The 22,927-nt window shown below is 46.9% G+C and overlaps 1 protein-coding gene across 3 annotated transcripts; it reads left to right on the top strand.

Annotated features, from left to right (window-relative positions):
- The first annotated feature begins 3,326 nt into the window (after positions 1-3,326).
- ripk2 (receptor-interacting serine-threonine kinase 2) lies at positions 3,327-22,838 on the top strand. 3 transcript variants are annotated; one of them, XM_064333664.1, is made up of 12 exons: positions 3,327-4,135; positions 6,617-6,770; positions 8,823-8,978; positions 9,893-10,050; positions 11,401-11,450; positions 12,407-12,568; positions 14,397-14,482; positions 15,186-15,278; positions 16,412-16,505; positions 17,560-17,634; positions 17,962-18,159; positions 18,805-22,838. In XM_064333664.1, exons 1-12 carry the CDS (start codon positions 3,945-3,947, stop codon positions 19,185-19,187), a joined length of 1,800 nt encoding a protein of 599 aa, XP_064189734.1. In that variant the 5' UTR covers positions 3,327-3,944; the 3' UTR covers positions 19,188-22,838. The 3 variants fall into 3 exon arrangements, with proteins under 3 accessions (XP_064189734.1, XP_064189733.1, XP_064189736.1); XM_064333663.1 differs by having other exon boundaries at positions 18,802-22,838; XM_064333666.1 differs by lacking the exon at positions 15,186-15,278 and having other exon boundaries at positions 18,802-22,838.
- The last annotated feature ends 89 nt before the right edge of the window (positions 22,839-22,927 follow it).

Here is a 22,927-nt window from a genome sequence, read left to right as displayed (position 1 = left end):
ATCTCTCTCTCACAACAGGAAAGTCCCCTAAAGCAACCACCTACATACTCATTTCCGGACATTCCAGTCATACAGTCCCCTCCAAAAGTATTGGAACAGCAAGGCCAATTCCTTTGTTTTTGCAATACACTGAATACATTTGGGGTTGAGATAAGAAGATGAATATGAGACAGGAGTTCAGAATTTCAGCTTTTATTACCTGGTATTTACACCTAGATGTGTGTGGCAAGCTGAGTGCCACCGCTCGTTTAATAGATGAGAGAGACGAGAGTTTTATTTTTGGACGCAAATGCGTCTTTTTATTTTTACGGCCGCCACGCGGCTTTCTGTTCGGTACACACACAATTCACTGATGACTCTCCGTCAGCTCTTCCTCCGTCTCCAGTCCGTCCTTCTGTCTCCGTAGACCGGCTTTTAAGCGTCCAGGCTCACTGTCGAGGTAATCAGCACATTGTCCATCAATCAAACAATTAACCATCAGTGCTGATTAATAATCCCCAACAGCTGTGGTGCAGAGTTCCGAGAGCCGCCACGCCCACTCTCTCTCTCTGCAGCCAACGCAAAACCATGCCCACCCTATCACAATGTGTTAAACTACTTAGAACAGTGGTGTCAAACTCGTGCCATGGAGGGCCGTGTGTATGCAGGTTTTCATTCCAACCAATTAATGCTGCCTTAATTGAGTCCAATTACTCATTCAGCCATATGCGTTTAACTGCATTGAAGCACAGAATATAAGAAAATTTTTATTTAGACAATGCGGGTCACCATAGACGTCGGGTCACCATTGTGCACAAACCTGCATCCCTAATTCAGCAAATAATTTAACTAATTATATAATCAAGATCTGAGGCTGGAATGAAAACCTGCATACACACGGCCCTCCATGGCACGAGTTTGACACCACTGACTTAGAACATAATACCTTTGGTATCAGACCACCCAATCCTTAGGTGAGAAAAAGTATTGGAACAGAGAGTATTTAAGTAAATGAAAGCAAATAACACTTAATATTTGGTAGCATATCTCTTGCTTGCAATAACTGCATCAAGCCTGCGACCCATTGACATCACCAAACTGTTGCATTTTTCTTTTGTGATGCTTTTCCAGGCTTTTACTGCAGCCTTTTTCAGTTGTTTGTTTCCGGGGGGGGGGGGGGGTTGCCTTCAATCTCCTCTTCAGGAGGTGAAATGCATGCTCAATTGGGTTAAGGTCTGGTGATTGACTTGGCCAGTCTAAAACCTTCCACTTTTTCTCCCTAATGAAATCCTTTTTTGTGTTGGCAGTGTGTTTTGGGTCATTGTCTTGCTGCATGATGAAATTCCTCCCAATTAGTTTGGACGCATTTCTCCATAAGTTGGCAGAAAGAATGTTTTTGTAGACTTCTGAATTCATCCTGCTGCTACCATCATGAGTTACATCATCAATAAAGATTAGTGAGCCCACTCCAGAAGCAGCCATGCAAGCCCAAGCCATGACACTTCCTCCACCGTGCTTCACAGATGAGCTTATATGTTTTGGATCATAAGCAGATCCCTTACTTTCTCCACACTTTTCCATCACTTTGGTAGAGGTTAATCTTGGTCTCATCGGTCCATAAAACTTTGTTCCAGAACTTTTGTGGCTCATCTCTGTACTTCTTTGCAAATTGTAATCTCGTCTTCTGATTCTTACTACTGATGAGTGGTTTGAATCTTGTGGTATAGCCTCTATATTGCTGCTCTCTAAGTCTTCTTCGAACAGTTGATTGAGATACCTTCACCCCTGTCCTGTGGAGATTGTTTGTGATGTCACTGACTGATATTTTGAGGTTTTTCTTCACAGCTTTCACAATGTTTCTGTCATCAACTGCTGTTGTTTTCCTTGGTCGACCTGTTCGATATCTGTTGCTCAGTACGCCAGCAGTTTCTTTCTTTTTCAGGACATTCCAAGTTGTCGTACAAGCTATCCCCAATTCTTGTGCAATGTCGCTGATCGATTTCCCCTCTTTTCTAAGCTTGCTTTTCTCCCAAAGACAGCTCTCTGGTCTTCATGTTAGTTTATCTTTTATAACACAAATGCAGTTTTCACAGGCAAAACCCAAGGCTAAAACCAAGCGTAGACATTCAGAACTATTTATTGTTTAACCAATCAATCTAACAGGACACATCTGGGCAACAAGAAACACCTGTCAGTCACATGTTCCAATACTTTTGCTCACCTAAAAATTGGGTTGTCTGATACAAAAGGTGATATGTTCTAACTTGTTTAACAAATCTAGATAAAAATACCAGGAAATAAAAGCTGAAATTCGGATCTGTCATCTCATGTACATCTTTTGACCTCAAACTCAATTGTCTTCAGTGTATAGCAAAAACAAAGGAATTGACCTTGCTGTTCCAATACTTTTGGAGGGGTCTGTATATCTCACACAGCCTCTCTCTTTCTCTCTCAATCACACAGTAAAAATTCTTGCCACTTAAACAGATAAAAAGTAGGCTTTCTCACTTATATAACAACAATTATCTTTATCATTGATTGCATGTTATAGAAACTTGTCATTAACTTGGGTGTTGTTAAAGATTTCAGCAGTCACTGAATAGTTAGACTTTCTTCTCGGGTGGGAAAAATCAGCGGTTAGAGCAAGGTCGCACCATTTCTACTTAGATACAACCTCTTTAGCGTCTGGAGGGTTGCAGTTGTGACCGGGTCTATAATAATTATGGTGTTCATGTCTTGTAACAATTATTTATAACGACCAACTGTACGGTGGATTCATTAATGCATTCATTTTTGTACGGTGCACGTTTATTTTGAGAAAAATTTATGTTGCCACGGTATTGACGCAATGGGAAATCACCCGAGTAGCATGCCATGGTATAACCCGCTTGGCGTCTCACCTGCGCCGAGTCAAAAGGGATTCGTTTAACACAAAATTGATCCTCCCGAAACATTGTGAATCTTGGTATTCCCTGTTTTTACATTTAGGCAAAGCTATATTAATTCATGCGTTCTTTCTCAAATAATAAAACGGGGTAGCTGCCAGCCCACCCTGTCGTTTCCCAGAAATGTATCGTCTGGGAACGCGTGTGAGGCTACCGTATAATTGAGAAACTAGGTGCGTTTGTTTTATACAATACGATTCTGTGCACTTATTCAGAACAGCAGGCTATATGCTTCATGTTTATCAAATAAATAAAATCACTGGCAGAATTTAAGTATCTACAAATATCGATGATTTTTCCTCAAAATACCTTGTAGTGTCGCACACACAAAACAATTGCGGAATTATTTGTAGTATTACGCTACCACGCGAGTATAGTTTCAGTGTATCATAGGTTATTTGACAATCCCGGAAGAGGCATGGTTTTGAACAGAACGTTGTCGTGAAATAACAATTGAAACAGATTTACAGCTTTCATTCTAACGCAGAAAAGTTGACAAATATTGATCTGAATTACGCTCTTCATGTTTTGGAAATGTGTATGTGCGAGTTTAATGCGATATTGCGTAAAACTGGATCAGCGGTGTACCCGTGCATTCCGGTGCGACGTAGCAAGCCAGCTAACAGTTAGCCGAACCACAACAAAGCTTTGATTGGTTTAAATTGTTTCTGATCTCATATGGACAGGTGATAAGCTAACAAGGGCGGCTGTGCTTCTCTAACTGTAATGGGGTGGGTGGCTCTCAAGTAACACAAATCCAGATTCATGTTTTGACATTGCTCATCTGCGGCGACTGGAGCCAGGTTGGACTAGATCAAGCGAGTGTATTTTCCTCGGCTCTATCCACGGTCGTTGTCCGGCAACATCTCCAAATGGAAATGTGACTCAATCCCGCAATTTGTGCCAGGCCAGCAGCCAAACGTTGGGTTCTCTTTTTTTTTTACGACAGCCGCATAATTTATTTCCCTTTTCGGGCGATTCTACGCTTTCGGAGCCCTTTTTTAATGAATTTACTCAATTATGGAGCACTCTGGCTGTGTCAATATATGTAATCTCACCAGCACGTTGCCAGTGATTCCTTATCGGAAACTGACGGATTTACATTACCTGAGTCGAGGAGGATTTGGGACGGTTTTCCGGGCGCAACATTCAGACTGGCGGACAACCGTTGCCATCAAGTGTTTAAAATTGGACTCTCCCGTCGGAGAAAGGTAGGCTGTCGACTGAACATTACTAGCAGTGCACCAAGACACCACAAATGCCTTTAGATTAAGAAAATTATGGAGTTGCAGCAGACTACCACAGTATTGAAAGGCAATAGGCCTAACCTACATATTTAATATTAACGTTGCCAAATTGGAAACTTCCGGAGAATTCTAACACGTGATGCGATTTATCCAATTTAGCCGATAAGATGTAAAATAAATAAAACACACAGACACTGTATAGCCTACACCAGCAACGCGATTAAGCTTTGTGTGATAAGACCGGTTTAAAGTAGAAGGAAACCCATGCTACAAGTTTATTCCAAACGAAAACATGTCCGATTGCCTGCGGTGAAAGGATTAAAAACGATGTTTAAATAAATAAATACATAAATAAATAAATAAACAAACCACATCAGAAGGCATGATTGTGTGGGCTACTGTTATAGGCTGTGTGTGTTAAACTTCTAGATCAATGTAAAATGCATTGCCAACGCGCTGTAATTGTTCGCCAATAAAGCCACGTTTTTAAGATGATTTTTTTTTTATTCCCTGGGAAGGAGAATATAAAAGCATAAAATATATGTTTTCCTGTCTCAAATCAGTTTGAAACCAGTGTGACAGTTCAGCCAATTTGGGCTAACGTGTCTCGTGGAGCGTTCTAGTCGAGTCGGTCGGATCGTCCTAAATTGTTGTTTCTGACTCAGAAATAAGCGCTAGATCGATCCTACAAATAGCAAGAGTTTATGAGTTGTGACGTAGGCTATTCTGCAATCCTTCACCTTCGCCGCCGTGATTACTACTACCGCAAACTGTCACGTCATTTTTTTTTACAGTTCCGGTGAAAACGAAAACCAGCAGCAGATTCACGCACGCGCACACATACTCACAATTGGATGCATTGGCATGGCATGAGCAAATGGCAACATGCAACTGCATTGTTTCTATATTTGTTTTAAGAAAGCTCTTTTAAGCCGCTATAATGAGACCGTATCCTTTTGTAATTTTTTTAAATGTCACATTCACATACCTTCAGAAGGTCTGAAGAAAGTGTGAGGCACTGTAAGGAGTTTAAAGTCTCCTCTTTTGGGTTGAGTCTCAAAGAAGCAAGATATATATCTCTCATATCTTACTGGATGACCAGCTCACTACACAAATTCCCAACTGACCAACTCACTAACCGAATCCCAACTGTCCAACTCGATAACCAAATTCCTGCCTGACCAACTCCGTAACCAAATTCCCGACTGACCAACTTGCTATTCAAATTCCCTACTGACCAACATGCTAAGTTCCCAACTGACCAACTCGGTAACCAAATCTCAGACTGACCAACTCACTAAACTAATGCCTGACTGACAAACTAACTGAATCCCCAACTTACCTTTTCACTAACCGAACCCCCGACTGACCAAAGCACTGACCGACAAGTTTTCCAATTGACTGACGGACTCACTGACTGACCGGGGGGGCCTTGACCAGAGTGTCCTTGACTGTGGTCACTTAACCCCCCCCCCCCCCCCCAGGCTGGGTTTTAATTCTCTCTGTCACAAGCAGCTCATGAAGCTAATGAAGGACCCTGTGAATGGGTTGACAGGGAATTTTCTGTACTCCATGGCAGTGCAAACCTTGTCCTTTTTAGGTAATTCTCTTGTTTGCTTATTTTCCTCTTTTTTTGTATGTCATGAAAGCCCCATATTATTCCAGAGGTAGCGGTCCTGTGGTGGCATAATGACATTTTGACTGGAGAAGTGAAATATCTAGGTGCCCTGCCCACCTGTGCCTCGCTGTTGCAATCAGTACAAGCCTTTAAATTAAACCAGGTATGTAAAGTGTCATGTAAACCCTAGGGGTGGGACACTTCATGATTTTTTTTTTTCCCTCAGCGATTACTAGCTGATTTTTTCCTTGCGTTTTCGCAAGTACTCTTTAATTTTTATTATTCATTTTCTGTGCTTAGAGCCTGTTTTACAGACCCGCTTAAAGGCCCTGCAGAGCGTGCTCTCTGGCGTAGCCTAGCCTGCAGGGCGTGCTCTCTGGCGTAGCCTAGCCTGCAGGGCGTGCTCTCTGGCGTAGCCTAGCCTGCAGGGCGTGCTCTCTGGCGTAGCCTAGCCTGCAGAGCGTGCTTTCTGGCGTAGCCTAGCCTGCAGAGCGTGCTTTCTGGCGTAGCCTAGCCTGCAGAGCGTGCTCTCTGGCGTAGCCTAGCCTGCAGGGCGTGCTCTCTGGCGTAGCCTAGCCTGCAGGGCGTGCTCTCTGGCGTAGCCTAGCCTGCAGGGCGTGCTCTCTGGCGTAGCCTAGCCTGCAGGGCGTGCTCTCTGGCGTAGCCTAGCCTGCAGAGCGTGCTCTCTGGCGTAACCTAGCCTGCAGGGCGTGCTCTCTGGCGTAGCCTAGCCTGCAGGGCGTGCTCTCTGGCGTAGCCTAGCCTGCAGGACGACGCACTGGCTTTAAACGCTTCATCATCGTTTTCATGTTGTGAACGTGTTACAGGGAGAGGAACTGTCTGCTGAGGGAGGCAGAGGTCCTTCACAAAGCCAGGTTCAACTACATCATCCAGATCTTCGGCGTCTGCAACGAGCCGGAGTTCTTCTGCATCGTCACTGAGTTCATGAGCAATGGATCCCTGGACCAGTTTCTCCATGAGGTGTGTGTGCGTGTGCGTGTGCGTGTGCGTGTGCCTGTGCCTGTGCCTGTGCCTGTGCCTGTGCCTGTGCCTGTGCCTGTGCCTGTGCCTGTGCCTGTGCCTGTGCCTGTGTCTACTTTGTAAGCTTGACCAGGATGTGTGTAAACCAGAGGTAATAACAGAGTAAGGATTAGGCCGTTGGAACATCACCTTGCGCATAGAAACCAGAGAAGATCTCCACCAATTCTGCAGTTATGTTGGCAATGGCAAATAGAACAATGCCAATACTGACTGATGGATGCCTTCTGGCTATGCTTCCTAAATGTCCTCATGGACCAGTAGTAGTATACCACAGAATTCCACCAATCACCATCTCTGCTGTTCTTTTCCTTATTAGCAACGTACTCTGTGATTGGTGGAGCCTTTGGTTTCTGTGTGAAAGCCGACAATACACTCATCCCGTTCCTAGTCTGTTATCCCTAGTGTACACCAGGTTGTGTGCTTCTAATCTCTTGTATTGGGGAATTACAAATATGCCACCATTTAATCTTTTTTCATTGTTAGTATTATCTTATCAGCATTTTATCAATAACACAATATAATAAACACACAATGACTCAGTGAATTAACACAATAAAATCTATGTAAATACAGTATCTCAAGCTGCTGTGAGGCTAATTCTGTTAAGGCACTGTTCCAGTGTGTGGATGGGCCCCACGGTCTGGAATTTGTTAAGGCGCTGTTCCAGTGTGTGGATGGGCCCCATGGTCTGGTATCTCTTAAAGCACTGTTCCAGTGTGTGGATGGGCCCCATGGTCTGTAATTTGTTAAGGCGCTGTTCCAGTGTGTGGATGGGCCCCATTGGCTGTAATTTGTTAAGGCGCTGTTCCAGTGTGTGGATGGGCCCCATTGGCTGGAATTTGTTAAGGCGCTGTTCCAGTGTGTGGATGGGCCCCATGGTCTGGAATTTGTTAAGGCGCTGTTCCAGTTTGTGGATGGGCCCCATTGGCTGGAATTTGTTAAGGCTCTGTTCCAGTGTGTGGATGGGCCCCATTGGCTGGAATTTGTTAAGGCTCTGTTCCAGTGTGTGGATGGGCCCCATTGGCTGGAATTTGTTAAGGCTCTGTTCCAGTGTGTGGATGGGCCCCATTGGCTGGAATTTGTTAAGGCTCTGTTCCAGTGTGTGGATAGGCCCCATTGGCTGGAATTTGTTAAGGCTCTGTTCCAGTGTGTGGATGGGCCCCATGGTCTGTAATTTGTTAAGGCTCTGTTCCAGTGTGTGGATGGGCCCCATGGTCTGTAATTTGTTAAGGCTCTGTTCCAGTGTGTGGATGGGCCCCATTGGCTGGAATTTGTTAAGGCACTGTTCCAGTGTGTGGATGGGCCCCATTGGCTGGAATTTGTTAAGGCTCTGTTCCAGTGTGTGGATAGGCCCCATTGGCTGGAATTTGTTAAGGCTCTGTTCCAGTGTGTGGATGGGCCCCATGGTCTGTAATTTGTTAAGGCACTGTTCCAGTGTGTGGATGGGCCCCATGGTCTGTAATTTGTTAAGGCTCTGTTCCAGTGTGTGGATGGGCCCCATTGGCTGGAATTTGTTAAGGCTCTGTTCCAGTGTGTGGATGGGCCCCATTGGCTGGAATTTGTTAAGGCTCTGTTCCAGTGTGTGGATGGGCCCCATTGGCTGGAATTTGTTAAGGCTCTGTTCCAGTGTGTGGATGGGCCCCATTGGCTGGAATTTGTTAAGGCGCTGTTCCAGTGTGTGGATGGGCCCCATGGTCTGTAATCTGTTAAGGCTCTGTTCCAGTGTGTGGATGGGCCCCATTGGTTGGAATTTGTTAAGGCTCTGTTCCAGTGTGTGGATAGGCCCCACAGTCTTTCTGAAGATTGGGTGTATTTGTTCTGCTGAGAGCTGACATCAAGTCTGAGTTTAAAGTAGCTGGTTTTGGATACTCTCACAACCGGCCTGGATTGTGTCAATCTCTCTTTTGTCTCCTGCTTTCACATGGTCAAACACCCTCTCCTTATCTCCCTGGCATTCTTCCCTCCCACGTCCGCCCCCCCCCCCCCGTGCAGAAGGACCTGTACCCTCAGCTCGCTTGGTCACTGCGCCTGCGAGTCCTGTACGAGATCGCCCTGGGTGTCAACTTCCTGCACAACATGACTCCGCCCCTCCTGCATCACGACCTGAAGACCCAGAACATTCTGCTGGATGCCGAGTTGCATGTTAAGGTCCGTGCACTGAGATACATCCAGCTACACACCCAGATGCACCTGTCTATCCCCAGCTATCTCCAACTGTACCCAGGTGCACCCAACTATCTCCAACTGTACCCAGAGGCACCTAACCCCAACTATCTCCAACTGTACCCAGATGCACCTAATTATCCCCAACTATCCCCATCTGTACCCAGATGCACTTAATTATCCCCAACTATCTCCAATTGTACCCAGATGCACCTAACTGTCGCTAACTCACTATCCCCAACTGTACCCAGATGCACCTAACTATCCCCAACTGTACCCAGATGCACCTAACTATCCCCAAATATCCCCAACTGTACCCAGATGCACCTAACTATCGCCAACTCACTATTCTCAACTGTACCCAGATGCACCTAACTATCCCCAACTGTACCCAGATGCTCCTACCTATCCCCAGCTATCTTCCACTGTACCCAGCCTCTCGTTACTTCACTCACTCAAGTCACTCATTCACTCACTAATCTGCACTCATTCACTCACTGACTATCATTCACTCACTAAAGTGCAGTCATTCACTCACTCACTCCCTTACATGCTCACTCACCTACTTGCTTGCTCACTAAATCACAATCATTCAACTCATTCATTCACTCACTAAATCACACTCATTCACTCACTGACCAATCTGCACATATTCACTCACTCACTAACCCATTAATTCACTCATTCACTCACTAAACTGTACTCATTCACTAAATCATACTTATTAATTCACTAATTCACTCACTAAATCGCACTCGTTCATTCACTAATTCACTCACTCACTAAGTCACACTCATTCCGAAAACAGCAGCGTGTGAGATGAGAGCTCCTTGTGCTTGTGCGCGCGCGGAACCTTGACCTCCCTCTGTTTCTCGTCCGTTCTGTTCCCTGGCGGACAGATTGCGGATTTCGGGCTGTCAAAATGGCGGCAGCTTTCCATCAGCAAGGCTTCCGGTTCCAAGCCGCCGGAGATGGGGGGCACGGTGATCTACATGCCCCCCGAAAAGTACGAGCCCTCACAAACACGACCGCCGGACGTCAAGCACGACATGTACAGGTATGCTCACAGCCCCTCTACTCCCCAACCCACTACCCCTCTACTCCTCTACCCCACTACCCCCTGCCCCCGTGTCCCCCTGTCCCCCTGTCCCCCTACTCCTCTACCCCACTACCCCCTGCCCCCATGTCCCTCTGTCCCCCTGCTCCCCTACCCCTCTACCCCCTTACCCCCCTGCCCCTGTGTCTGTTCCCCTACCCCTCTACCCCCTACCCACTTACCCCCCTGCCCCCGTGTCCCTCTGTTCCCCTGTTCCCCTGTCCCCCTGTCCCCCTGCTCCCCTACCCCTCTACCCCCTTACCCCCCTGCCCCTGTGTCTGTTCCCCTACCCCCCTACCCCCCTACCCCTCTACCCCTCTACCCCTCTACCCCTCTACCCCCTACCCCTCTACCCCCTTACCCCCTGCCCCTGTGTCTGTCCCCCTGTCCCCCTACCCCTCTACCCCCTTACCCCCTGCCCCTGTGTCTGTCCCCCTGCCCCCTACCCCTCTACCCCCTTACCCCCTGCCCCTGTGTCTGTCCCCCTGTCCCCCTACCCCTCTACCCCTTACCCCCCTGCCCCTGTGTCTGTCCCCCTGCCCCCCTACCCCTCTACCCCCTTACCCCCTGCCCCTGTGTCTGTCCCCCTGTCCCCCTACCCCCTTACCCCCCTGCCCCTGTGTCTGTCCCCCTGCCCCCCTACCCCTCTACCCCCTTACCCCCTGCCCCTGTGTCTGTCCCCCTGCCCCCCTACCCTCTACCCCCTTACCCCCTGCCCCTGTGTCTGTCCCCCTGTCCCCCTGCCCCCCTACCCCTCTAACCCTCTACCCCCTTACCCCCCTGCCCCCGTGTCCCTCTGTTACCGTTCTCCAGCCCTCCCGCCTCCCTGCTCCCCTGTCCCCCTGCCCGCCTGCCTCCCAGCCTACATTCCTAAAAAAACATATCCAGGCACCAGTGCAGTGGGTTTGTAACTAAGTGGAAAGGCCTGAGGAAAGTTGCTTATGTAAGGTGTACAGTACAGTCCACCCAAATACACCCCCCCCTCCCCCAGTTGGTAATACTGGAAGTTTTTTTTCTTTTGGAGGAGGAGGTTACTTTAGAATACTTTTGTTTGCAGTGGCACGGCCAGCACGTCTCATTCATCTGAAACTCTCAGGTTTGTGGCGTAACCGTTGAGTCATGGGGACTTTGGGAAGGACCGTATTACGAATGGTCGAAACACTTCCTCTTCCTTAAAATCGCTTTGGTGGTTCTTTTTCTGCCGCACAATATGCAGAGTAACTAGGGCTAAATCAGCTGCACTGCGTGTCCAATACTTTCCTTGTGTTAATCTGTGTGTGTGTGTGTGTGTGTGTGTGTGTGTTCTTTCAGTTATGCAATCATTATGTGGGAAGTGCTGTCGAGGAGGATACCATTTGAAGGTACAGTTCATATTAATACAACAGCGATGTCATTATTATTATTATTATTATTATTATTAATAATAATAATAATAATAATAATAATAAAATTGTTTTTTTTAGAGTGGGACAGCCGATCCACGTTTTATATTGTTAATGAGGGCTTGTTCCCTCAATATGTCATCTGAAAATTAAACAAAGGTCGACTGAATTGATTTTAAAAATGTATTTATTTGTGGTTCAACCCATGATGGGGAGCCTCCACCCCTTTGGGGGGTGTGCAGTGGGGCGTGGATGTGGGTGTGGGCGAGGGTGGGGGGGCGAGAAGTTTGCATGTGACAGAAATTGGGCTGCTGTTCCTCTTGCCAACTGAGGATTTTTTTGTCCGTTGCTGATGAACTCTGGGGCACGGTACAAAACGTGGCTTCTCACAATGTTGTAACCAGGCGGTCCCTGGAGTCTGTGAGCGCGAAACCCCCCCCCCCCCCAAAAAAGCAGAAATGAAACGCGGGAATGTGCATCGCACGCCCCCCCAGTTGTGCCTCTCTGCGGGGCATCAGAGCTGGACGGCCCTCATCCTGGAGAGCCCCTGGGTCTGCTGCTGGTTTCGCTCTTTCAGTGTGAAATGGGGAAGCAGTCCAGACGCAGTGGGCCTGGCGAGCTAGCTGTGCACCCGCTGACCGCCGCACACCATGTGACCCCGGACCACATTTACGAATCTGAACTGATGATAAACTGACACGGTCAGCTCTCTCTGTCTTTCTCTCTTTCTTCCTATTTCTGTCTTTTAATCTTGCTCTCTCTCCATCTTGTCTATCGCTATACTCTCTCCTCTCTCCCCCCCCCCCACTCTCTGTCTCACTCGCTCCCCTCCCCCCTTTCTCTCTCTCTCGCTCCCCCTGTTCTTTCTCTCTCTCTTTCTCTATCTTTCTCTCTCTCACACTCTCTCTTTTTGTTTCTTCCTCCCCCCTCCCCAGAGGCCACTAACCCCATGCAGATCATGTTCAGTGTTTTGAGGGGTAACAGACCCGACACCGGGCCGGACAGCCTGGACCCCCACATCCCCTGCAGGGAGACCCTCGTTGACCTCATTACCCGGGGATGGACCGCCAACCCGGACGAGCGGCCGTCCTTCCTCCGTAAGACTCGTCTTCCTCTCTGTCCCTCTGCAGAATGCTCTCTCTCTCTCTCTCTCTCTCTCTCTCTCTCTCTCGCTCTCTCTCGCTCTCTCTCGCTCTCTCTCGCTCTCTCTGTGTCTCTTTCTCTCGCTGCGTCTCTCTCTGTCTCTCTGTCTCTCTCTCTTTCGCTCTCACTGTCTGTGTCTCTTTCTCTGTCTCTCTGTCTGTCTCTCTATTTCGCTCTCTCTGCCTGTGTTTCTGTCTCTCTGTCTGAATCTCTCTCTCTCTGTCTTATTTTCTCTCTCTGCCTTGTGTCTATCAAACACATTCTCGCTGGACTAAATGAGGAGAGGACTTGGCAGCCTGTAATCCAGTGTCGTGGAGAGCGCAAAAAAAAAAAGAAAACACCACGGGGAGAGATGATTCTATGACTTTGTTTATTAATATCGCACTTCGTTCCAGTGACCCTCAGGGAACTGTGTATTCTACAGTGAAGCTTATCAAACAGCCATTGTTACAGCAGTCATATTCCCCTCATGAAGGAGTCGTTTGAAAGTACAGACGTTGAAAAGAGGGGGGAAAAAAAAAACTGAAGCCTGTGCTGTTACATTAGTGCATTAATGAGCCAGAACAATGAGAACAGTTCTTTTAACTGTTTTTGATTTCATTTTCCAGTCCTGTAAAAAAAAAAAAAAACGGCTCTTATCCATGTTACCAAATGGAGCTACACAGTGGCAAAAATATTTCCCCGCTCACATGCGTGTCACACCCGGGTCAAATACTTTTCTAAATGCTCTGCTAAGTTTGTCTGGTGCGTTTGAACCTGTGACGTTCTCTCAAAAAGTGCAAACCTCACCTTTTCGGCCATGCTGGCACGCTCAGTTGCACCAGGCCAGATCAGCGGAGCACAGAAAAGTATCTGAATCCGAAACGAATGCGTGTTTTGCCCAGGTCTGGTGCGCGCGTGATCTCGCATCGCAGGGGGCCGTTCGAAGAGAGGGCGCTCCTCGCGTCACGGCGGAGAACGCGTTTGTAATCGAACCCCTTTTTGGTTTTCTCGTACGGGGGGACGACGTAACGAAGCGGGAAGTCTGGTCCGGACACATTCTGCAGCACCTCTGAGAGGAACTGAAAGCAGCTTAGGGGGCTGTGAACCACCTGTGACAATATTAGCAAATTCTCTACTGCTTGCTGTCCCCCGTGAATGTCTTGGTTTTTAGTACGTCCGTCTGACTGTGACAGGCGTGCGGGCAGGTGACAGATTAAAGGGAAAAACCTGAATAAATGACTGGAGAAGCATCACAAATTCAGATGCTTCCATACAGGTGTAATGCATGGTACAGTTAAGCCATTAACATCCTGTCATGCTCTGTGGCATGTATAAAAATGCTGACCAAGCCCAGTTGACCTCGATTTTGGATCAAGATGGCTAGAGGAAAAAATCTGTGTCTTTTGAAAGAGGGTTTGTTATTGGGGACCGGATGGCAGCAGCTTCAGTCACAAAGACGTCTCACCTGGCCAGTGTTTCAATAGGAACAGTGGCGAAAGTGTCATCTGCATTTAGATCTATGGGAAAGACAAATAACTAAATGGGGTCAGAAAGTGTGGTAGAAAGCGTACTTTTTATGACCGTGATGCTCAGTGCATCAGTGCGATTCGTAAGGAAAAACAGAAGAGCAGCTCTTCCTCAGGTGACTGAGAATATCAATGCCGGACGTGATCAGACTGTGTCAGCAAGAACTGCTTCAGTTTCCGAGAAATAACAATAATAATTTTTAAAAAAAGACCAGGTGGCTGTTGTTCGTTGTCCTCCATTTTGATTCCGCGGGTGTCCCGCCCCTCTGCGCAGAGTGTCTGATCGAGCTGGAGCCCATGATGCGGCGGTTCGACGAGGTCGAGGTCCTGGAGGCCGTGCTGCAGGTGAAGCGAGCCAAGGTGAGTCCGCCCTGCTGATCCTGGATCAGCCGAAACTGCCTCTCTTCCTGAGCCTCCCGACCAGTTTGATTTTAATTTGGGGAAACTGGAGCCACCTGCCCCAGTCAGACAGATTCACAGTGAGGGGGCCTGCTACCTGTCCTGTTCATTGTGTTACCTTTTTCATCACATCTTCCAGTCCTCTCCCTGCCAACTGTCTCGTTACATTTCCTGTTATCCCTGTCCCATTACTGGTGTGATACCTGTCCCATTACTAGCAATGGTATCTCTCCTGTTGGCAACCTTGATACCTGTCCCATTACCACCCTTGATAACTGTCCCATTACCAGCCTTGATATCTGTCCCATTTCATGATTTTGTTACCTCTCTTTTCTCTTGTCTGGTTGACTAACCCTGCCCATTTCCCTACCTGTCCCCTGTCCCCATTTCCCTGTTACCTGTACTTTTTTCCTTAGCTCGATACCTGTCTTTGTTTGGTAACCTGCCCTGTTACCTGTGGAGCTGTTCTTGTTCTGGCCCCACACCCTGTCAGTGAAGCACGTAGAGAGCAGTGTGGGTCTCGGAACGGGTGGGTGGTGGACACGAGAGTGAGGGGGGCGACGGGCAGGTCTCAGTGCGTTTGTTAATGGGAAGGTCAAAGGTCACCGATAAGAGCAGGGTCAACGGGCAAAAAGAATGATGACACTGCCGTCTCCGCCCACAGGCGCTGAGCCGTTTCCCAGCAACCTCAGCGTGCGCCGCGAAGAAGGAGGAGAAAACGCTGAACGCCATGAAGGAAGCCAGCACTCCTTGGCCGGTCAGTTTGCGCTTCTCACCTCTTTGTTTTCTCCGTCCGCTTGGACTTGCTGTTTGTGCCACTTCCCGCAGGTCCGCCCAATAAGCAACAGCGAGCAGCTTGTGACTTTTTTTTTACATTACATTACATTACAGGCATTTAGCAGACGCTCTTATCCAGAGCGACTTACACAACTTTTTTACATAGCATTTTACATTGTATCCATTTATACAGCTGGATATATACTGAAGCAATTTCGGTTAAGTACCTTGCTCAAGGGTACAACGGCAGTGTCCTAACCGGGAATCGAACCTGCAACCTTTCGGTTACAAGACCAGTTCCTTACCCACTGTGCTACACTCCGTCCATCTGTGATTTAAAAAAAAAATTTTTATCTTCAGTTTTTCATAACATTATTGGTTGGGCAGCGCGATATACCCAGTCACATTTTTTTTAAGCGTAATAAGAACAGCCGCCACCGAGGGGCGTAAAAGCGATCTGTCGTTACTTATATCCGTTGGGTGCCGATAAGACAGCCAATCAGCTTCCATGCGATTAGAAAAAACAATTCACATGATCCCATTGAAGCTGTACAACCTTGCTGCTGATTGGCTGTCACCCAACAGACATCGGTGATGGCATTTTTCCCCAGAAGCATTACACATGGCCTCTGACATTTGGTTGTTTACTACAGCCTCGGGTATGCTTAAAGAAAAAAAAAGAGATGAAAGATAGCTGATACACCACGTGGTGGCAGTTATTTTTAGTGCGCTTTAAAAAAAAAAAAAAAAAAAACGTGATTAGAAAAGTCATGCAGCCCTACTTCCGGCCAAAAACCTGTCCGCTCCCTCACACTTCCTGTTTTACCTGTTTGCGCTCAGTCTGCCTCCCCCCCCCCCCCCCCGACCCTCTCAGGTTTTGGCAATGCCTCACAGAGATCTTGCAAATGAAAGTTTCCACGCAGACCTCCTTTCTCTCACAGAGAGGGGCCCAGAGGCCAAGACTTGTTTGTTCTTTTTTTTTCCCTCCTTTTTTTCAGGTGTTCCCTTACTGTATGGATAAGGCATCCCTTGCGTGAAAAGTTAAACTGAGTGCCATCCTCTTTTTTTATGATTCATTTGTATTATTTCTCTCTTTTTTTTGTCCCTGGTCAGGACACAAGCTCTGCCTCTGGCTCCTTCTCCTCCCAGGAGGCAGAGATGTCCCAGCCTGGCTTTCTGACCATCAGCAGCGCCCCCTCATCCAAAGGCAAGTCCCCCAGTCTCTCCTGTCACGATACAGTCCTTCCTGTCACATCACACTCTCTTCTGTCACCACAGTGTCCCTCCTGTCACATCACAGCGCACACTTTTCTGTCATGATAATGTCCCTTGTGTCCCAATTCAATGTCTCTTTGGTCACAAGTGTTCCTTGTGTCACAATACAGTGTCTCTTCTGTCATGATACCTTTGTCACACTACAATTCTGTCACAATAGGTTCCCGACTCCCATCTGTCACAACCCAGCATTTTTCCCCTTCAAAGTATGGTTTTATCAGACCTAACCATGCTGAATACTGCCCTAAAGCAGTGTCCCTCTCTCGCTACCAAGGACCTTCTTCTGACCTTTTCAATCAAATATCTGTATTTAGGTGTGTGTGCTTGTCTCATGTCCGCTGCTCTCACATCAACCACATCCACATGTAGATGACCAAATATATGCATTTATGTAACCAGGATTAACAGACAGGATGTTTGACTCCATGCTAGCTGGCTCGGTGTGGTTTATGTCCTGTGGTATTTGGGAAAGCAGAAATTAGCTTTTTTATACAGACCGTGCCCAGAAAGAAAGTCCCCTCGTGCTTTAGTGAACAGGGGAATTTCACCTTACAAGGGGAGTTTCAGGTCAGGGATTCCCCTGGGAAACCCAAAAAGCTGTGGCCATACCTGTGGCATGCCCCAAAGCTGTAGCGTCTCAACAGTGCCCCCTGGTGTTGAAAAAGAAGCGATGTCACACGGTTGGAGAGCAAACCCTTACAGTAGCATAAGGCCTGTCTTTGTTTTCACCAGGACTTTGCTCTTGTGATTCGACTGCATTGGATTGCTTGTAGCTGTATGTTAGACTATCTCTGTACTTTTTCTGTATTACACAATGTTTCATACTTTAGCACAATAGCCCACCAGCATTAAATATTAAGCATATGATTGGCTGTTACATTACTTGTTGGCGTGATTGATCGATGGATTGGTTGATTTTATTGGATGACATAAATGGCTGACATTATCGGCTGACGTGATTGGTTCTGTGTCCTGCTGATATACAGAGGGGCAGCGCTGTTCGCCTGATCCCTTCTGTAAACAGGTCGACCTCCAGCACAAGCTCTACAGCAACAAGACAGGCAAGTGGACCTTTATTCTAAACACAGGCACCAGGCCTGGCCTACTGAATTGCACATAGTAGCCATTTTTTGTCGCTTTCTAAACAGACATAACATAACACAACGTAACGTAATATAATGACGAGAACAGGCCATTCAGCCCAGCAATGCTTGCCATTTTCCTGACTAAATCAGTGCTCTGATTACCTGCAGTCTAGGTAGTATTTGTCACTGAGATACTGCATTAGAAAGACAAGTGTAGGTAAGAAAATATTTGTTGTTGAAATTGTTATTTGTTTAAAAAAAAAAATAAAAAAAAAATAATAATAATTTCTCCTCACCACTCAGACCCCTCTTTGGTGTCACATCCTCTGGAATACCCAAAGTCCCTGGTGGACCCTGGCTGTGAGAGCTTTGAGGACAACCTGGACTGCCAGACGGCCCGTCCTGTCTCGGGCCCCAACATCCCCTTCAAGAGGGCCGTCCCAGAGGAGAGCGTGGGCGACTCGCAATTCAGCTGCCTCTCCCTGAAGCCCCGCCCCCTAGGTATGTCACATGACCTTGTGGACACGCCCTCCTCCCCACAAGTATTCCACGTGGTGCAATGACGTAACCGCTAAGGTGCGACCCAGTGTTATTCTGGCCACGCCCCACCCGGGTCTGTCACACGTTACATTACATCATAGCTACTTCCCCATAAATGTGTCAAACGCCGCATTACCTTGTGGCCAGGCCCCCTTGTATGTCACACGACACCTGACTCCCCCCAGCAATCCACCCCGGGTATGTTATGTCACGTGATCCTGCAGCCACACACACACACAGACATATACTCCTACCCATCCACACAGACGCATGCATGCACATACGCACACAAACACACCACATACACAAGCACACAGACATGCACACCCACCAATCCGCACGCACGCACGCACACAGTAAATAAACATAATAAACATGCAGCTTTGCCATGTTATTAAGGCTGTTTTATGAGACCAGCTCCAGTCCTTACAGTAGGTCATTAATCAGAAAGCACACAGGACGCTTCCTTGCAGCCTCTCTGTGCGAGTGTTTTTTTTTTTGGTGGATTCCCCCCCCCCCCCCCCCCTTCTCCGTCCCGTACACCGATAACCGAACGCGTGACTCCCTCCTCCTCCTCCTCCTCTCCCTCTGACCCTGCGGCAGCAGCGACGGCCCCGCCCTTCTCCCCGCCCTTGGCCACGCCCCCGGGGCCGGCGGCGCAGTGGATCCAGGCCCGGCGGGAGGAGGTGGTGCGGCAGATGACGGAGGCGTGCCTGAACCAGAGCCTGGACGCGCTGCTGGCGCGCGACTTCCTGATGCGGGAGGACTACGAGCTGGTGTCCAATCAGATCACGCGCACCGCCAAGGTGCGGCAGCTGCTGGACACCTGCGACCGGCAGAGCGAGGACTTCTGCAGGGTGGTGGTGCGCAAGCTGCAGGAGAACAAGCAGATGGGCCTCCAGCCCTTCCCAGAGTTCCCCTCACCAACCCCCACCCCCACCTCCACCGCCCCCACGGCCACCTACGTCAACAGCCGCAATGTGTTCTAACCCCCCTCACACACATACACATTCACACACACACACAAATACACAAAAACCCACACACACACATACACATTCAGACTCACACACTCTCTCTCTCTCTCTCTCTCTCACACACACACAACACACACTCTCACTCTCTCTCTCACACACACAAGGGGAGGCCCACAGCAGTCAGCTTTCAGCAGAGGGGGTTCCCTGCTCCCCCAGAGAGAGGGGGGTGTGAAGTGGGGTGTGGGTTGCCAAGGTCATTTTCCACCCACGCCCCCTCCCCCTACTCCAAAAAACAGGGATAGAACTGTAAAAGTCCCTGGAACTGTTGGCTGTATTATTATTATTATTTGGGTTTCTTTTCTTCTTTTTTTTTGCGGGGGGGCGGGTGCAGTGGAGTTTCCTGTCATTGGATGCCTTTGTTCTGGGCCCTTTGCATTTTGGGGGTTCGATTTGCCTCTTGGAACGTCAGTCGAAGATGATCACTGATCAGAAAAAAATTATACAGATGGATCATGTCTGCCATACCAAAAGTGCTAAATTTGCATTTGTAACATCTTTGATCAATTTATTTTGGTTGGGTTTTTTTTTTTTTAACCTCCACCTAGGAGGTTATGTAATGACATGCATCCGTTTGTCTGTCCGTGACTGACATATCTGGAAAAGTAATAGTCGGATTGCCATGAACGTTGGCGTGTGCACACGTTTCCAAGAGGAAGAAACTTTCTGAGTTCGGTGAGCCCATGACCTTTCTTCTGGTGCCACCATCAGGCCAAATTTCAGTTTGAGATCTACATACTGTATCTCAAAAGGTAATGACGGGATTGTCATGGAATTTTCTGCGCACATTAATGTTCCCAAGAGGAAGAAACCTATTGATTTTGGTGATCGCACGATCGTTCCTGTAGCGCCACCATCAGGCTAAACATATCTTGAAAAGTAATGACTGGCTTACCATGCTGTCCATCAGCATCAAGGTATTGGCCAGGTATCACACTGATCTACGGACAAGAACAATGTTACACGTAGACATTTATACAGAGTGTAAATAAGGCATGATAAGTGAATGAATAAGTAATGTTTATAGACTAGGTGACTCGATTGGTTGAAAGCCCACCTGCATCAAGTTATATTGCAGGTCATTGGGTATTGTGTTAGTAGGACCAGACAAGACCGTTAGCATTTGATTAGCTCCATGCGTGCCTGCGTTTGAACCAACTTCAACTTAAACACGTTTAATCGAATCGCACGTCCAAACAAAAACGTCGCTTCGCAGCGATGGACGATTCGCAAAAACCGGTTCTTCTTCTGCAGCTCTCTTTGGTGAACACAAAAGGTTCTCACGGTGCTGCCGCCAACGGTAGTGGCAGCGTTATAGCATTTACGGAACATTTACAGTTACGCCATCGTGAGAACATTTCTTTGGGGTTCTTTTCTGCCAAGGACACCTTTACTTTTTTGGCTCAGCGTTTCTCAGAAAGAAATGCTTCTTTGTTATCAGATTGCCAAGGCATTTACTGTGCACGTTCATTCATGCTAAGCTGTGCCTTGGCCATGGTCAGCACTTTGCGGAGTGCATTCTCTCTAGTTTATTTTGATCTTGTTCCAGTGAAGGGGAGTGAACTTATTTGAAAACATTTTGATTAGAGTTCAGGAGTCATTTGGTATATCTTCCAGCTTGTATCTATTAGAAACCTAAAGGAACTTGGGTTGAAACACACACGCAGTATTTTTTTTTTTTTTTTTGAATGGAAAGTTTAAGGAAACATATCTGTTGAGCCTGTCGATTGTTAGCCTTTGCACTTTCTTTGAAGGAAAATTGTGTTCCATTGCCCTTATTTTCCTGTGTTAGCCTTCCTGTAGAAGCCAAATATTTATTTATATTTGAACATTTTAGCATATAACAGAATTGTAAGTGTTATGGGGAATCTGCAGTAGGCTCACCTGTTCTGCAATAAGTGTTAAGAAATGAAACTTAAATCTGTAGTCGTAGTCTACAGCCTTCCATAAAGTGAAAATTTGGTAATGGGGGAGGGGGGGAGTGCAGTAAGCGCTTCCCCTGTTTATCCTTTTCCACACTTGTCTATTTATGGCAATCGCATCTGACGCAAGAAATAAGGCAAGCATTGGATTTGCCCAGATTCGAACTGAATTCCATCTGGCGGTCGTCCAGGTGAGATTCCACTGTTTATGTTTTGTAGGCCATTTTGTAGAGCCTAATTTTTAATTCATCGACTGGCTAATTGATTCAGATCAGTTGCCATTGCTGACGGGCAGTGCGGGGGGGGGGGGCTAAATTGGTGTGACATCACTGTCAAGGAAACTGGAAGCTCATTTGTGATTTCATTTTTTATTTTTTTCCATGGAGGGGCAACACAGACTTTTTGTATTTATGCTTCCTGATTCCCTTTCCTCACTTTAGGGTGTGGTGGAGCAGCACTCTTGAGATCTGTGACTTCCCTTTTTAAAAAAAAAAAAAGTGCCAAAATTCTCTCTTGAAGCTGCTTGCTCCTCAGTTAGACTGCTGTATGTATATTTGTTATCTTTCTGATTTCAGAAGGGATGGTTAGTTCCTCCCACCTGTATTTCATATCAATTTATGCTGTAAGAACAGTGCCACCTCTGCACCAGCAGAGGGCAGTCTGACATGGTGTAGCAGTAACTACTAGGACCTTATTACCCGGTACTGAAATCTCCTTCTCTCAAGAGAACCCACCATCTTAACCCTCATGTCCTACTGATTAACATTACATTTGAGAGGCTCATTTATTCTTGGAAAAGAAACAAAATACAGGCTCCAGGACCAAGATTACCATTCTCTGCCAAAAATTTGGGCTAGGAAAATATAGACATTTTTCTTATTTTATATCATTTTTTTTTTTTTTTAATTGTGGCATTGTATATAACTGTTGCCTTATCATCACTTCCAAAGTGTGCGTTATTTGGGTCATTGGGGGAGAAAAAGTATATATATATACTTAAAGAGTTTTACTGTTTCTGTTTACAAATACTGTGCCATCATCATAGGTTCTGTGTGCCAACATGACACTTCTAGATGATTCCACAGGTTGCCCTGCTCCTCTCTACCTCCCCCCCTATTTCTGAGTATATGGGTGTTATGGTGATAGATATCCACGCTGAAATTTAGAGGACAAAGTGTTAGCATGGTAGCATCTCTCTCTCGCGCTCTCGTACACACACACACACACACCCACGCACGTGCACATACACATGCACACACACACACACACCCTGCACCACAACAAAATCATTCTCAATGTTCTAATGTTATAGGATGTTCCCTTTACTTACTTCCTTTAGCCTGGATAGTAGCATAGCGGAGTAAATTTATTTAATTTCTCTCTCTCTCTCTCTCTCTCGGAACCTTGTTTACTTTGGTTTAAATAGCTCACGTAAAACAGAAGAAAAAAAAAACAAGCACCAACATGGACAAACTTTGTCGACGTGTTATAAAAGTGCTTAGGTTATGATCTGATCATTTTAGTTTTTTTTGTATCTGGAATTTTTTGCTTGCCTCGAAGTGAAATAACAAATAGAAATATATGTGTAGAGTACTTGCATTACTTGAATGTACAACCCTTCCTTAAAAATGCAGGGTTGAATTTTGGGCAGATGTGGACATTTTAATAAAATACCTGTACTGAAGTATTGAAGATGAGTAGTTTATGCATGTTACATTGCATACGGGTGTCTACAGGCATGTTTGTGTGTGTGTGTGTGTGTGTGTGTTAATG

The sequence above is a fragment of the Anguilla rostrata genome, chromosome 4, assembly GCF_018555375.3.
Source record: "Anguilla rostrata isolate EN2019 chromosome 4, ASM1855537v3, whole genome shotgun sequence".
Taxonomy (NCBI): Eukaryota; Metazoa; Chordata; class Actinopteri; order Anguilliformes; family Anguillidae; genus Anguilla; species Anguilla rostrata.
The sequence above is the reverse complement of the archived record's forward strand: the minus strand, read 5'-3'. Positions and strand labels throughout refer to the sequence as shown.